General features: G+C 44.1%; 1 protein-coding gene across 1 annotated transcript; it reads right to left on the bottom strand.

The window, feature by feature from the left end:
* Window positions 1–2,720: 2,720 nt before the first annotated feature.
* On the bottom strand, window positions 2,721–3,883 carry LOC108926640 (ras-related protein Rap-1b-like). The gene has a single exon (XM_018739475.1). The coding sequence runs from the start codon at window positions 3,761–3,763 to the stop codon at window positions 3,122–3,124; it is 642 nt and encodes a 213-aa protein (XP_018594991.1). The 5' UTR covers window positions 3,764–3,883; the 3' UTR covers window positions 2,721–3,121.
* Between the last annotated feature and the right edge of the window lie 12,899 nt (window positions 3,884–16,782).

Raw genomic sequence — 16,782 nt, forward strand, 5'->3', positions numbered from 1 at the left:
CACTGGGTCACTCATCCATACATCAGTGGAACACACTCTCGCTCTCACACACTACGGGGGAACCTGAACAGCATGTCTTTGGAGTGTGGGAGGAAACCAGAGCACCCACAGACTTATACTGCTAGATACACTACTTGCACTGGGTCACTCATCCATACATCAGTGGAACACACTCTCTTTGTCACTCACACACTACAGGGGAACCTGAACAGTCTGTCTTTGGATTGTGGGGAGAGAGTTTTCCCCCCACTCCTTCTTCCTTCCATGTTTTCAGAATGTCCCTGTAGAATCAGTTTCCTTCCCAAACATGCTGGGCTTCAGTGGTGCTTTCAAAAATGTTCTTTTTGTCTGAGTGTGTATTTAAGCACTGAACTGAAAGACACAGGTATTAGAAATTTGTAAGGATGTAAGAATGATTAGTTTTTAGATTGTTTTAAGGTGCTTAATGTTTTAGTGTTTTCCAGTTTGGTTCATATTTATATCATATATTGGACAAGTTCTTTTCCACTGCAGTGTTCTTAACTTTAATTTATTTTATGCATTTATCTAGACGGACTGGTGTCCCGTCCTGGGTGTGTCCCCTCCCCCCTCCGGCCTTACACCCTGTGTTTCCAGGTTAAGCTCTGGCTCTCCGCGACCTCGCATGGGACAAGCGGCTTCAGACAATGTGCGTGTGTGTGTGTGTGTGTGTGTGTGTGTGTGTGTGTGTGTGCATTTATCTAACTTACAGTGATACTTATCCACGAGAGTGCCAATGGACAATTTTCTAAATGTGTTTCAGTGTCTCATCCCCTTAATGTTATTTCTTTTTGTATAAAATTGCTTATGAGTCAAATTTCAACATAATTCAATGATTTTTAGTGTTTGCTCAAGTGTGTCATTTACATGTACTAAGGATACATTGTACTGTCACAGTAACACAGGGTGCAGGGCTGAGGGGAGAGGGGACATACCCCAGACAGGATGCCAGTCCATTGCAAGGCACCCCAAGCAGAACTCAAACCCCAGACCCACCACAGAGCAGGCCTCAACTAAACCCGCTGCACCTCCGCACCCCTCCAATGACATACTCACAGTTATATATCAATTTTTATAGCAGGTTATTGTTCCTGTATCTATTCAGGGTAAGCTCCTTGATCGAGGGTCCTACAGCAGGAGGGGGATTTGAACTGGGAACCTTCAGCCTGCAAGGAGATGTAAAATACATTACTTGCTGCTCCTCAGTAGTTTTCCCTAACTGGACTTTAATTTATGTAAGAAGGGAGGCAACAAAGGAAAGCCGTGATAGTGTCCTACCCCATTTATAGTATGTACCCACTCTTGGTTGCATTATTATGGGAAACAGGGCAGACACATACCATCATCTCTGTTGAGAGCCACTTATGTGAGTCATACACTACAAAGAGCTGCTGTGGAAGGCCAGCTGAGCTTGAGCACTATATTTCTATGCTGTGCTCATTATACCGTTTCAAGAGTAGTTAATTTTCTAAAATTGAAAAAAAAAAGGTTTGCGGTACAATTTGATAAAAAGATCATGGCTTGTGCCCACATCAATGGAACTCCACTGAAAACAACATAGTCAGTTTTGTTAGGGAAAGGAGTTAAAATTAGCTCATAAATAGATTTTTTAATATTTGCGAGGGCAGCTGAGACATGATGACCTACCAATTTGCAAATATGATTTGATTCTTGCAAATACTAGACAAGCTGTTAATGCGCCGTGTTCCTGTATGATTTTTTTTTTTACTGGGGTGTTTCATTGACAAGAGGAAGAGCATGCTGAGACAGGGATGGGGACATGTCACTATCCTTTGTAAAAAAAAAAAAAAAAAAAACCAAACTTTGCCATTAAAGCTACTGAGTGCGAATTCAATTTGCAAGGAGTATAGACTGTAGAGCTGCTACTGCTGTGCTTCTTATTTGGCTGAGAAGTACCACATGCTATTTAACATAGACAAGATGAGCTGTTCTGTATGATATAAAATTAGACAAAAGCGGTCTTGAAAATTTTAGTGTTTCTTTTGACACAGATATTCCTTTTTAAATCAGCCGTAACAACTCGGTCTCATAACAAACTTGTCAATTACTGGCTGGACCTAAAAATATTTCCATTAGCTCTCAGAAGTTATGCACAGACTCTGAATTACATCTGTGCCACAGCCTGGTGCCATTTTTTGAACCAAAGGTTAGAATCTGGTCACTGTGATTAGGCAGCAAAACTAATCAGATTTTTTTTAAATGATTGTAATATAATCAGGGGGCGCAGTAGTGCCGCGGCTTTAGCCGGGTGGGTCTGGGGTTCAAGTCCCGCTTGGGGTGCCTTGTAATGGAGTGGTGTCCCATCCTGGGTGTCCCCCCCCCCCATGCCCTGTGTTGCCAGATTAGGCTCTGGTTCACTGTGACCCTACTGGGGACAATCTGCTTCAGAGAGTGTGTGTCTGTAATATCATGAGACCTGGAAAATTACTGGTTCACAACTATCTACATTAGACTGACCTTAAACTTTCTCGGAAGTTTTTCTGTAGCATTGCTAGTTCGCTCACTTAATTCAAGCAAATGGGTGTTGGAAGTAAATCTCAGACCGGTCAAGAGGAGGTTCTGAGAAAACAGCGAGTGAAAAGATGCAATAAACTCGTTCGATGAAAATATTTAGGCACAGAAGATTGTGTTTTATTCACCTAATGGATCTTTGCAAAAAGAAAGGGGGGACAGGGGTAATCATCAGCTGCCTTTATTCATTGCGCGTTTGCTTCATCTCACGTATGACACATTGCTCACAGCCCTCTGTAATGACACCACATAATATCTTTGTTACAAAACGATGCGTTCTCTCAATTTCGGAGTTATGCACTTTCCACTTTTTTGACTTAAACCTGGAGAACGGCACTCATTTTCACTATTGCGAGTGGCCCGTCGGTTCCTCGCTCATCGGGGGAGGGGGCGTGTCCTCATGCGGTGCGGCGTCGGGGCTCTTGGCCCCTCCGCTCCGGAGCTCGCAGTCCGCTGCGTCGACGGGAACCCGGGACTCCGGGTCCTCACCGCCCCCCATCCTCGCTCTCCCACACCTCGGACGCGTTGCTCCGAGGCAACGTGCTCGCATTACGGGGAGCGGGACGGACGACTAGGACAAGACGCAGCTGTTGTGCTTCTTCATCGGGGGCTTTTTCTGCGCTCCCCCGCCGTCCTTGGGGAGCGTCTCTCTGCGCCTGCGCAGCGCGGGGCTGATGCGGCTCGGCACGTGCACCTGCTGCAGCAGCTCCCGGAAGACCCCCAGCACGTTCTCGCTGCTCTTGGCCGACGCCTCCACGAAGGTGGCGTTCCAGTCCAGCTCCACGACGGGCTGCATGTCCTCGCTGAGCACCAAGCGCTGGTTCTCCATGTCCAGCTTATTGGCCACCACCACTACGGGGGTGCGTTTCTCCCCTGGCTTGAGCTCCAAGATCTCCTCTCGGAGACGCTGCACCTCGTCGAACGACTCCGGGTCGTCTATGGAGTAGACCAGGGCGAAAGCATCGCTGTTGCGGATGCAGAGTTTGCGCATGGCCGGGAACGAGTAGCTCCCGCTCGTGTCCATGATCTCGATGCGGATTTTGGCCCCGTCGATGTCGTACTCGATGCTGTGCAGCTCCTCCACCGTGCGCTTGTGCTTGGGCTCGAAGCGGTCCTCCAGGAAGCGCTGGATCAGAGCGGTCTTGCCCACCCCGGCTGCGCCCAGGAACATCAGGCGGACGGTGGTCCTGTCCTTCACCGCCAGAGTAGACATGACTGAGTTTCTTTCGTCTTTAAAAATGAAGGGAAGGAGGGTGCAAGAGAGCACGGCACACGCGGTTCAAGCCGATCTGAGATCAAATCGTAGATATTTCGCACCGACCAACAGCGCTGCTAATACTCAAGTCGTATTCAGCGCCCTTCTGTCTACATATTTATAGGCTCTGGAGTACTACGTCACATACTCATGTCCAATGGCAAGTTAGGGGCGGGGCTAACAAACGAATAGGCTAGCAGGTGAAGCCCAGTCAGTCCTTTGACTCGGAGACGGGCTTCGTGGGGGGGCTGCATGGAATCTGAAGTTCAATATTTAGTGGGAAAAGAACTGGGTAAAGAATTCTGTTGTTTGGTAGCAATTCCTGTAGGTACGGAGAAAAATCATAAAAATATTAAAAAATCATAAACAATGAATGATTTATTCATTTAACTGAAACTTCTCTCCAAAGCGACTTACGTTACTTACAGTGATTTACCCCTTTATACAGCTGAGTAATTTTACTGGAGCAATTTAGTGTAAGTACTTTGCTCAGGGCTACTACAGCCGGAGGTGGGAGTCAAACCTGCGACCTCTGGGTCCAACAGTACATGCAAGTAAAGTATATTAGTACTTTAATATTGTGAAACATGCACGGAAAACACGCAGTTATGCAATACAAGTATGAAACGAAAAGGCAATTACGAAAAATTAAAAGGAAGAAGTCTACTTAAAATGATGTTTGTCAAAGGGGTGAAAACGAAGTGAAGAAGAAGAGCTTGTACTGGGACTATTTTTACAGGGGTCACACAGGGTCACTAACGATCTGGCCGTCGGATCACCTCCTTGTGCTTTTACAAAATTAGAAATCGGTACATGAGCAAAAATAACTGCCTTTCAGTATCCAATATACTTTTCTGTACATTAACAGGGCAGGCATGTATGAAATGTGCTGTAACAAAGTGTATTATTATTATTATTATATAATATAGAATATAAATATTTTTTAAATATATATATATTTAAATTTAAAATATATTTGTATTATATATATTATAAATATATATATTAATTATATAAAATATATTTATATTTTATAGAATTAATTTATATTTACACTATATATTAATATATTTTATTATATTATATTAAATAATAATAATAATAAAGTTAGTGCTTTGGTTAAAATGTGCATTGTAAGTAACACATAAGTCATTAAACATTTATTTTCTCTTACTTAGTGAATTCCTGTATTTTATTCACTGAGGAACAGGACTACTGGATGTCAGTGTGTCTTTCCGTGCCACTAGGAGGTGCAGTTATGCTATGAGTCCACTTACTTGACCATCATCTTGCTTTCATCAAGCTAAGATTTTGCATTATTATTATTTTTTTTAATCTTTGTATGGCAGTCATATTTGCTGCATAGCATGTAGGTTCCATGTACGTTTGCTGTTTTGCCCAAAAACATCGTTTTGCTTGAAAATGTTGTGGTTTCCGGAGAAGACACACCAGACTCGTCAGGTGGTTTGTAAGCGCAAGTAGACTTTTTTTTACAAGGTACCAAAGCTGAGCTGGTCTGCAGAACAACCGCCAGACAACTCGCAAATAAAACTTTTTATACCATTTTGGGTAACTGGACACCCCCATCCTTTACGTGATTCGGACTCCCCTCGGATCCGCGCCACTTGCGCCACTCTTATTGCGTGGTGGCACCTGCAATGGTCTGCTTAATTCTTAACGGTGGCGCGGATTCCTTACGTTGGGGTTCTGTCTCCTCACCTGTTGCCCTTGCTGCTCCACTAATATGCGTCCAGGCAGAATCCCATTGATTGATTGTTATGATAACTGTCTCCAAGAGATCCCATTGATTGGTTGGTTATGAGGTTACTGCAACACTCAAGGGTTTGAATACTTTTTGTAGCCTGTAAAATATACAAAAAGTTCTCTTTAATGGTTTGGGCTTTTAGCTTAGATATTACATTTTGCAGAAATATCCGATTAAAATGATATTGCGCGTAAACAGTTGCCACTACGATTTCGCACCTTTTGATTGCGTACGTATTTACACGCATACAATGTCTACAACCGCTTGTCCCGATGGGGGTCGCGGCAAACCGGAGCCTAACCCGGCAACGCAGGGCGCAAAGCTGGAGGGGGAGGGGACACACCCAGGACGGGATGCCAGTCCACCGCAAGGCACCCCAAGCAGAATTCAAACCCCAGACCCACCAGAGAGCAGGACCCAGCCAAACCCGCTGCACCACCGCATACATATTTGTTAATATAAAACAAATTGCATTTGATAACTGTGTACAAAGCACCACAGACCGTTTTTTTTTTTACATTTATTTGCTTAACAGATGGTTTTCTCCAAAGCAACTTCCAGCGAACTCAATGTAGTGTTATCAGCCCACACACCTTATTCACTGCGGTGACTTACACCGCTAGATACACTACTTACACTGGGTCACTAATCCAGACATCAGTGGAACACACTCTCTCTGTCACTCACACCAATCTACCTGAACAGCATTTCTTCGGACTGTTGGAAGAAACCAGAGCACCCAGAGGAAACCCGGGCAGACATGGGGAAAACATGCAAACTCCACACAGGCTAAGCGGGAATGGAGCCCACATCTTCTCATACCACCCAGGTACTGTGAGACAGCAGCGCTACTCACCATGCCACCGTTTCTATATTTAAAATATTGATTAATTTATTTAGAATATTGAGAGGTACGTTGTAATACAAGCAGCTTATATAAGAGAGGCCTTAGCCGGTTGGTGATGTGGTTCAGACAGCGGCTTGTGATGTTGGAGAAAAGGGCTTGATGTGAATCGCTGGTCATCCTCAGCACTGACCACACTCATTGTTGTAGAGGGGGAAGAAGCCCAGTCTATAGAAGGCACATCGGTGGCACAAGCAGTACAATCACACACACACACACACACACACTTTCTGAACCGCTTGTCCCATACGGGGTCGCGGGGAACCGGAGCCTAACCTGGCAACTCAGGGCGTAAGGCAGACAGGGGGAGGGGACACACCCAGGACAGGACGCCAGTCCGTCGCAAGGCACCCCAAGCGGGACTCGAACCCCAGACCCACCGGAGAGCAGGACCCAGTCCAACCCACTGCGCCACCACACCCCCCTCAGTACAATCACACGACAAGCAATTAAATAGACTGGATGAAGAATAACCGAGTCATACTTGTAATTATTTGTTTAATTTACAGAGTTACCTCTGAGAGTGACAAGCACGGTGTGTGTGTGTGTGTGTGTGTGTGTGTGTGTGCAGCCTGTTTGAGAAAGGGAGAGTCAGTACCAGGGAAATCGTTTTGTGTGTGAAGCTTCCTCCACTACCGAGCGACTCCTGTTTGCACAGACAATGTGTCATTTTCTGTTCAATCATGCATTTCTAAAGCAATAGTCATACCAAAGAATGTTTGCAGAGGAGAAAATATACCGCGAGTTCACCGTGTAAGTTCACGCAGGTCGTATGGTTTTTGTATGGAAAACTTCTTAAAAAATAGTGCGCTTTAAATTTTTACGGCAATCGAACATGCGGTAGTCGTACTGAAACTTTTTTAGGGTGTTGGAGATCATGGGGAATGTATCAAAAGCATAAAACATAGTTTTAAAAAGCTGCATTGGGGGTGGCGCTGCGCTGTCCTGGGCTGGTGTTTTCACCATGGGTCTGAATCCCACTCAGTCTGTGTGGAGTTTGCATGTTCTCCCCGTGTCTGCATGGGTTTCCCCTGGGTGCTCTGGTTTCCTCCCACAAACCAAAGACATGTGCTTTTGTTTAACTGGCCACTCAGAATTGCGTATAGCTGAGCGAACGACTCGGTGTGATTGCCCTGCAATGGGCTGGCGTCACATCCAGGGTGTCTCATCTAGTTTTCTGAGATATGTTCTGGACCATCCTGCACTGGACAAGCAGTTATTGATAATGGATATAAAAGCTGAGTTAATTAAAAACACTTCTCACAGTTCCCATCCATGTCATCTGTCCTCACTGCTGTCTTCTCATGTTAATTTTCCTTTCGGCATAAGACTCCGGAGCATCTTTATAATGCAAATAAGCAAGTAAACATTCCCTCCCGGAGACGGACGGGCTTGAAACGTGACCCCTTTCAAAAAGACCGAAGCAAAAGCTTTCATTAATTCTGCACAGAAACCAAGGATTCCTTTTTGAAAGAGGGACAGCTTTCGTTACCCGCTCACGTGCGCTCCTGAAGAAGACGGGCAGAGGACAAGGAGCCTCTCTTCACAGGAGGATCGCCAGGTACGGCATGTGTCACGCCCATCCAGGACTCTTCAGCGCAGGGCTCACAAAGGAGGTGGTGGCAAGCTTCCCTTTCAGGTGCTAAGCTTCTGTAGCTGCAGGCGTTGGGGGGAAAAAAAAAACCCAAAAACCCTGCTTTTTGACACTTTGCTATTACTGTACAGGAGGAACACACACACACACACATTTTCAGAACCGCTTGTCCCATATGGGGTCGCGGGGAGCCAGAGCCTAACCCGGTAACACAGGGCGTAAGGCCGGAGGGGGAGGGGACACACCCAGGACGGGATGCCAGTCCATCGCAAGGCACCCCAAGCGGGACTCGAACCCCAGACCCACCGAGAGCAGGATTGCGGTCCAACCCACTGCGACAGGAGGAACAGTGCATGTCAAATATATTAATTATCATAATGCCCTGCAAAACCTTCCGTGGCTCAAATAGGGCCATACGGACGATTACCAATTTAAATTACAAGATATATGCACGCGTAGCCATTAACGTTTCGAAATATACATCAGTAAAAAAAAATGTATGGCAAATATTGCAGGAAAGTAGAATCTCTGAAATGAGACTTTTGCGTCCATGTTTATTCACTCATGATTTTAATGACCATAATGATAGATCATTGCCAAAATTTCCATGTCAGTGCGGTCAGATTCCATTCTGTGCTAATACAGGTGGCCGTGTCTCCCGGCGGTTGCTGGCAAAACACCGGTCCGCTCCGACTCTCACGCACCGATGGGCGCCTGTGTAAGATGGCACACGGGGGGGGGACGACCGTAAACGCCATCAACTTTGAATCGGCTTCACGCCGGCTGAGCTGTGCTGTAAAAAACGTGATGTGCAGTCGGTGCGTGTCTCATGGTGGGGATCCGGGAAACTCACACCGGTCCTTGTATGGGTGGGACAACTGGGGGGAACACCGATGGCCAGCCGGGCGCTAAGGGTGCTGCAGGTGGAACTGGGCAAAAATGTACATTTGAATGGAATTGAGGTGACGTACTGAGTTTATAACAAATATCATCCCTTAGATCCCCTACAGCTGCCCGGTTGTTACATTTTGTCTTGGAAACACATCACCCAGCAACACGGGAGTAAACAGTGGCACACGCCTCCCCCTACATGTGTGCTGCGAAGCACCGTCTTCTCTCCGCTCACGTGCTGTTTGGTGTGAGAATGTGTTCGGTGATCATAATACGTCTGTTCCCCCACATGCCTGTTAGTTTTCTTTTAGGGGACTCGTTCTCAAACGGAGAAATGCGGCCTTTTTCATGCAAACGCCCCTAGCCGACGTTTCGGTGCTATCGCTCCTAAAACGACCAGTCTAAATTTAGCACTGGTTTTATATGTGTCAACAGTATTAACATCTGCAGAGCTGTTAGTTTCCTGTGTTCACATCGTTTTTTTTTACATTTACATTTACATTTATTTACTTAGCAGATGCTTTTCTCCAAAGCGACTTCCAGTGAACTCAATGTAGTGTTATCAGCCCACACACCTTATTCACTGTGGTGAGTTACACTGCTAGATACACTATTTACACTGGGTCACTCATCCATACATCAGTGGAACACACACACACACACACACACTCTCTCTCTCTCTCTCACACACACACACACTATGGGGGGGAATCTGAACAGCATGTCTTTGAACTGTGGGAGGAAACCAGAGCACCCACAGACTTACACTGCTAGATAGACTACTTACACTGGGTCACTCATCCATACATCAGTGGAACACACACACTCTTTCTGTCACTCACACACTATGGGTGAACCTGAACAGCATGTCTTTGCCCCTGTGTCTGCACCTTTCTTGCTGTGACTGAGGCTGAGTGACTGTGACGCTTTACGAATACCTTAAATGTAAGATGCCTCATTAGAATCTGAGCCAGCAGTTCCACCCTGAAATATGTGATCGTGATTTTCTTAGTGTTTGAAAGGTATGACTATAATCTACACACTATAAACTAAAATTAACTTTATATATAACTATGTATTAAAAATGATCAAATAGTAAATGTATTGACCATGTTGCCTTTCTAGTTCTTGAATGCTGAATGACAAGATTTTTAATTTAGCTGTGAGAAATGTGACAATGATTTGACATGTGCCACGAAAAAAAACTAGAGAGCTAAATATACTGTGCATATCTTTACGTGTATGCTTACTGGGTGGTGGTACACGTTTAAAGACATGGGAGAGGAGCGACCGGTTAAAATAGCTTTATAACTCAAGAGGGTAAAATTTAGCTGTTAGGTTTTTTATTTGCTTTCCTCAATTCATTTACATTTACGTTTATTCATTGAGCAGGTACCTTTCTCCAAAGTGATGTACATCTCAGAGAAAAATACAATGAGTGCATTACATTGAGTGTTTACAAGTATTTTAATGACAACCGTTTTCATTTTTTTAATTCTTTCCAAGAAAACCTCTGGAATATGTTTTCAGTATTGTTCTGCTTTTTGATTACATACACACACACACACATACACACACACACACACACACACACACACACACACACACACACACACACATTTACATTTATTAATTTAGCAGACGCTTTTGTCCAAAGCGACGTACATCTCAGCAAAAGTACAATTTATGTATTACATTGAGAGAAGGAGACATAGCTGCAGACATGAAAGTCTCAAGCAAACCTAGTTTGTTCCCCACCATTTACTGCACCGAGGTTCATCGTTCGAGTAGGTGCATAAAACACAGGATAGATAAATCCTGATACCCTCCTACCAAATTTCTTTTTTTTTTTTTAAATAATATTATAAGATGCACAAGCAAACAAAAACAATGCCGGAGTAGTGGCTGAATAAAGGCTTTATGTGGTGATGCTCATGAAGTTACGGTGCATGAACATTTACACCGTACATGAGCTGGAGAGATCTTGGGCGAAATGGGTCTGGAAGAGGTGAGTTTTCAGACCCTTCTTGAACGTTGACAGAGTTTCAGCAGTTCTGAGTGAGAGGGGGAGGTCATTCCACCACAACGGAGCCAAAACCGAGAACCTCCGGGCACTGGACCACCAAGCGTGCAGAAGTAGACAAGCGAAGGGGTCTAGCTGGAGTGTAGCTAGATGAAGACCTGTAAATACCTGGGAGCAGTTCTACTGATGCAGATCAGCACACCAGCCGAAGCCGCTTGTCCCGAGCAGGGTCACATTGAGCCGGAACCCAACCCTGCAACACAGGGTGCAAGGCTGGAGGGGGGGGGGACACACCCAGGAAGGGATGCCAGTCCATCACAAGGCACCCCAAGCAGGACTTGCACTCCAGACCTGCCAGAAAGTAGGACCTGGACAAACCCACTGCGCCACCGTGCCCCCCATGATGGAAAGCCAGTTGAACTTTATTTTTTAAGCTAAAAGAAATTTAATAATGTGTGCTACAGTGTCCGCGAACCGATCGCAATATATAGAAGGGAAATGACGCTGAAAGAAATATCTCCAACACCACCTGTACCATGTTTTCCTCTGCTGGCAATAAACAATGTTGGGAGAACACAGGTGTCCCGCAGTTTGGCAGGCTTTTCATATCATACTGAACCAGTTGAATTCTTGAGGGAATTGGGCAATATTATTATCCAATAATTTGATATTATCCAAACACAGCCATCAAAGAGATTCTCTCCATATCCAAGGGAAATATCTGATCCTTTTCCTCCCAGCAACTCAAGGTCTAAATGCACCTTATGCACCACATCTTTCTCGTTGAATGTTGGGGTACACCGGAGTGGTCAGGGGCAAGAACTGATTTCATAGCTGGAATAAATCGCCCTTCCCCATGAAGTCTTTACAGCTACCATTCTGTTATACACGAGTGCTCCACAACCCCACATAAACACTCCAGGTTTGCACTCAAAATGATAATCTTTCTATAAATCACAGGCTCTAACCAGGTGGGGTCTCATTATCTGCCCTGCAGAAGTTCAGCCATCCAGAGATACATGTTGCCATATTCAGCCCATGTTGCACCAACCACGAAGGAAAAGCAGCACTGATTATTTGGCCATGAACCGGCATAGAAAGTCCTTGTAAGGAAAGTTTTATTTATGTTTTTTTCCCCTCTTATTGATGTTGTGGTCTGCAAAAGCACTTGCCCTGACACCAATAAATCTAAAAAACACTGGTGTTTTTTGCCAGACGAAATAGGGAGCTTTTATTTAGTGTCATAAAGGTAAATGGCATCACACTAATTACACCCCTGACTGAACACATGGTCGGGAAGGTGTGCCATAAAATATATTTCCTTTTTTTCCTGGAAATACACTTGAAACATCTGCTCAGGTTATTTGTTCACTGTAATGCCTATTGATTTACGGATCAAGCACATGCAGCCCGGCTGCGCGCTGGATGTGGGAGAATGGACGCGCCAGACAGTCGAGCAAACTCCTAATGGATGCTGCCGAGAAGCGACGGGTACTTCCCTTCCTTAGCAAAGGGGCCGCTCTCATCTGAAATCATCGCCATCGGTGTCCCGTCTGTCTGCAGATGTCAAGGTAGAAGTGAAAGACCGCTCCACTCAAGATTGAGATGAATGCCAATGAAAGTCAACAACAAGAGTAGTTAATGTTTGCCCACCAGTTCATTTCTGGGCAACCATTATATTGTATTTGTTCCTATGCAAGTTATGTATCTTTATAAACACCCAGAAAATCCTCCTACGGACATAACCTTCACATTTACATTTATTCATTTAGCAGGCGCCTTTCTCCAACGCAACGTACATCTCATCGAAAATATAATTTGTGCATTACATTAGGAAAAAGAGATAGACGCAGACGAGTGAATCTTAAATAGAGTTAATTTCCACTATATGCATCAATGTTCATCACACAAGTAGCTGCATAGAAAACATAAAATACATGCATAAAAAGAAACATTACCTATTTATATTAACCAATTTTAATTGCTACAAATTCTACCATTTGGATTCATTTTAATGAATGTTACATCTTTAAAAGTCCATTATCGTTCTATTATGATAATTGACTTTAAACGATGTATCTGTTATGTCAAGGTAGAATTTTCTACTAATTCATGTACTGCATAATATTGTGAATATTGCGACTGTAGACATTACAGAGCCGCTTAAAATCAGTCTTCACTGCGACTCATCCCTGATGTGGATAAGAGCTTTTTCGTACCGCTGAGCACCAAGGGTGGGGAGGTTTCAGCACGTTTTCTATGCGCAAACATCTCACAGAACTTCATTGTCTTGAGAACCTGAACCTTTGCTTGGATACTGAACTATCTGGGTCATACCATGGTACCGAAAGCCAACTTCCCCGTTGATTCTACAATCCACAGCCTTCACTCCACTGAGACTGTCACCAGTCTTTCTCCACTGCTTTGCCAGTTCCAGCTTTACCCTAGCCTCTTACCCTACCCTACCCTGACCTCTTCTCATTCCCTGCGTCATTTGTGATGCTGTTGTTTTACGGTAGACATGCCTATCGTGTTAGCAAGTTGCTGCGTCTTGCAGAGACGGAGATCGGAAACCCAGGTGCGATGGGAAAACGGCTTGCATCAGAACAGCGCAAGAGGTCCTCATTACCCATGGCACAAGATCATCTTTCCCTCCAAATGCATTATCAGCTCTCCCCACTGGGCCACAGGAACCAGCGCTTTCATAAAGATGAGGGTGAGAGTAATGTTACAGGGCTGGTCATGCGGGGAGACTCTTTCCACAGCTGCGTCATTACTTCTGTCCTCAGAAACTCCTTTATGCTGATGTGATAGCCAGGAAATGAATAGGGAAGCTTTATCTGATCTCAGCTGGACACATCTACAGTGTGTGGAACAGGTTGTAAAAGCAAATCCCAGAATTCTACGGGTCAGAGGTAAGGCCGGGTGACTTTTTCGGGCACATGCACAGTTGATGTCAAAAGTCTAAACCCCCTTGCTGAAATTTCAGCTTTCGTTGATGTAAAGGTTGAAATCGAGACATATTACGTCAGACCTTTTTTTTTTGTTTTTTACCTTTAATAAGATTTTGTGACCAGTAACTAATGAATTAAAAAACAATGGGATAATTTTTTTTAAAAAAATCACTGAAAATTAAATAAACAAAATGCCTTTGTTGCTTTGTGGAAGCGCTTGCTTTTATGACAAAAGTAAATCTGTTTAGATGAGTGTCCATCAACTCAGCACACCCAGATTTGGCAGTTTTGTCCTGCTCTTTGAGTTCTTCAAGCTCAAGCTCAGCTGAATTGTGAGGGGGTCTCGTGTACTGAGGCCCTTTTAGATCAGTCGACAGATTTTCTACAGGACTGAGGTCTGGGCTCTAACTGACCCATTGCAAGACATTGGTCTTCCTAGTTATTGCTTGGTTCGGTTAGCTGTGTGCTTCTGATCATTGTTATGTTGAAAAGTGAAGTTTTTTACCTTCTGGTTTTCCAGCAAAGAGCAGCAGTTTTCCCACCAAAATATTTTGATATTTGCAGCTGCGCATTTACCCTCTATCCTGACCAGAGTCTCCATCCCTACTGAACAGAAGCATCCCCACACAATGATGCTGCCACCACCATGTTTGACAATAGGTATTGTGCTCTTTGGGTGATAAACAGTTTTTGGCTTTGTGTCAGGTACAGTATATATTTGCAGTAAAGACCAAAAATTTGTACCTTGATCATATTTTTGCTAAGAAGATACCTTGTGACACACAAGCCAGAATGAGAAAAACTGCATTTTATAGCAAACACATTAAAATAAAATCAGACATAATAAGCACAGTTATTATTCTATACCACAGTGCATTTTACACATGTAGCTGCCTGCATAATTGAGTCAGATAGGAAAGGTGATCATTACAGATAGTGTGATGTAAGTTTACGGAGCTGTCAGAAGATCAGGCGAGAAGTGAGATGTGTTTTGAGACTTTCCTTAAATACTGAAAGGAATTTAACAATTTTGAGAGAGCTCAGAATTTTCCCACAGGATTTTTGGAGATGCAAAATTTAAAGGGATTTTTTGTGTGAGAAGTGGCTTGTGTCTTTCCACCCTACATCACAGCTCGGAATTGCAGAGCATATATCAATTTTGCAATTATACTATAATTTCCAGGTATACTATTACATAATATATCTGCAATGGACTGGCATTCTGTTCAGGGTGTAACGCTCTAGGTTTGCACCCAGTGATTCTAAGATAGTCTCTGGATCACCATGACCTTACTCAGGGCAAGCAGTTAACAACAGTAAGTGACTGAGAGAGTGAGTTACATAGTATAGACCATTCATTATTTTACATTTTAAACCACCTTTATGTTCCCATCTAAATGTGCAACACAGTGCCACCCCGTCTTGAAACACCAGCCGGCTACTTCAGGCTGCTGTCCAGATGGATGGCTGAGACAATGGGATCCGTCAAACAGCAGAATCCCCTAATCTGTTCATCTGAACGGCCGTTTCAGTGAAAACAATGCCTTGCAGTCCCGCGATCGACTCAACGGCCACAATACCAATTGACTCTCGGCTCTACTTCGGAATAGAGTGGTTTTTGATTCTGAGCGCAAACCTTGGTTGTAGTCCTAACAGATTTAACACAAGGCGTGCAGGTTGCAACACTTGCTGTGTGTGTCTGCAGGTGTCTTGTATTGGTTTTCATGATAAACCCTCTGCTGGCAGCAATCAGGCCTTGACTGCTTATGCAAACAGTCAGATCTGGTGCAGCTGATAAACTGCCTTAATAATATCATGAATTAGGTCAGCCTTTTTCGAGCCTTTATATTTGTTTTATCATATTAATGGTTAAACTAACTTTTAAAGATATGTTTGATACATTTGTTTATTCATTTTTTGGAATCTTACCTTTTTTTTTTTAACCAATTTGCTCAAGGCCACTTACTAAGTCTCACTTCCGCCCCCTCGAAACTTGATACCCAGGCCAACGTGAGAAGGGTGAGCACAGACACACGCGTCCTCTGACGTGCATTGTCGTAAGTTCCCTGATTCATGTCACTCTCAGGTGTAGCCTTCATCAAGCAGCGTAACAGAATTTCTCACACATACCGTGTACACAGCGGGCCGACAAAAGGTAATGTTGGAAAGGGGTGAGAGCCGAGGCCCTGCCATCTTACCTGCCCAAGGGAAAATTCCTGACCACAGATTAGGAGGCAGGAACTTTTATTATTGAATTACCATGAGTAACATGTTTGCACCACGTTTTTAGTTTGTTTGAGGCCCTTTTAACAAGTACTTCTTGTTAGAATTAGGGAGGAAGACAACATTTTAAAGACTGGCATTTTTTGTTGAGCGTGGCACAGTGGCGCAGCAGGTACTGCTGATGCCTCACTGTTCCTGAGCTGTGGCTTCAAACATGGGTTTCATTCCAGCTCATTGTGTGCAGAGTTTACATGTTCTTCCCCCGTTTGCATGTGTTTCCTTCAAGTGCTCTGGTTCCTCCCAGAATCCAAAGATATGGTTCGGTTGAACTGGTCTTGTCCTGAGCTGCAGTGGACCGTCTCAAGCCCTATGGCTCCAGTATAGGTTCTAGAACACCATGATCATGCACTGCGCAAATGATTACTGAAAACAAAGTGATGGATGGATGAATAAAATGCCCAGTCAGCTGTGTTGTGTGACTATTTTCTATCCAGGGCATCGTCATCCCTGAATTGCATTTTTAATGTGTATTTAGTTCCTATTAAAGGTCAACTGAGATGCTGTAGTGTCAAAGTATTTTTTTAACCTTTAGATTCCATTTGTTACCTGATTCCAGGAACATA

This window comes from Scleropages formosus, chromosome 20, assembly GCF_900964775.1.
Source record: "Scleropages formosus chromosome 20, fSclFor1.1, whole genome shotgun sequence".
NCBI classification, from domain to species: Eukaryota; Metazoa; Chordata; class Actinopteri; order Osteoglossiformes; family Osteoglossidae; genus Scleropages; species Scleropages formosus.

Coding starts and splice junctions, on each gene's coding strand:
- LOC108926640 (XM_018739475.1), bottom strand. CDS start 3,763: ATGTCTACTCTGGCGGTGAAGGACAGGACCACCGTCCGCCTGATGTTC.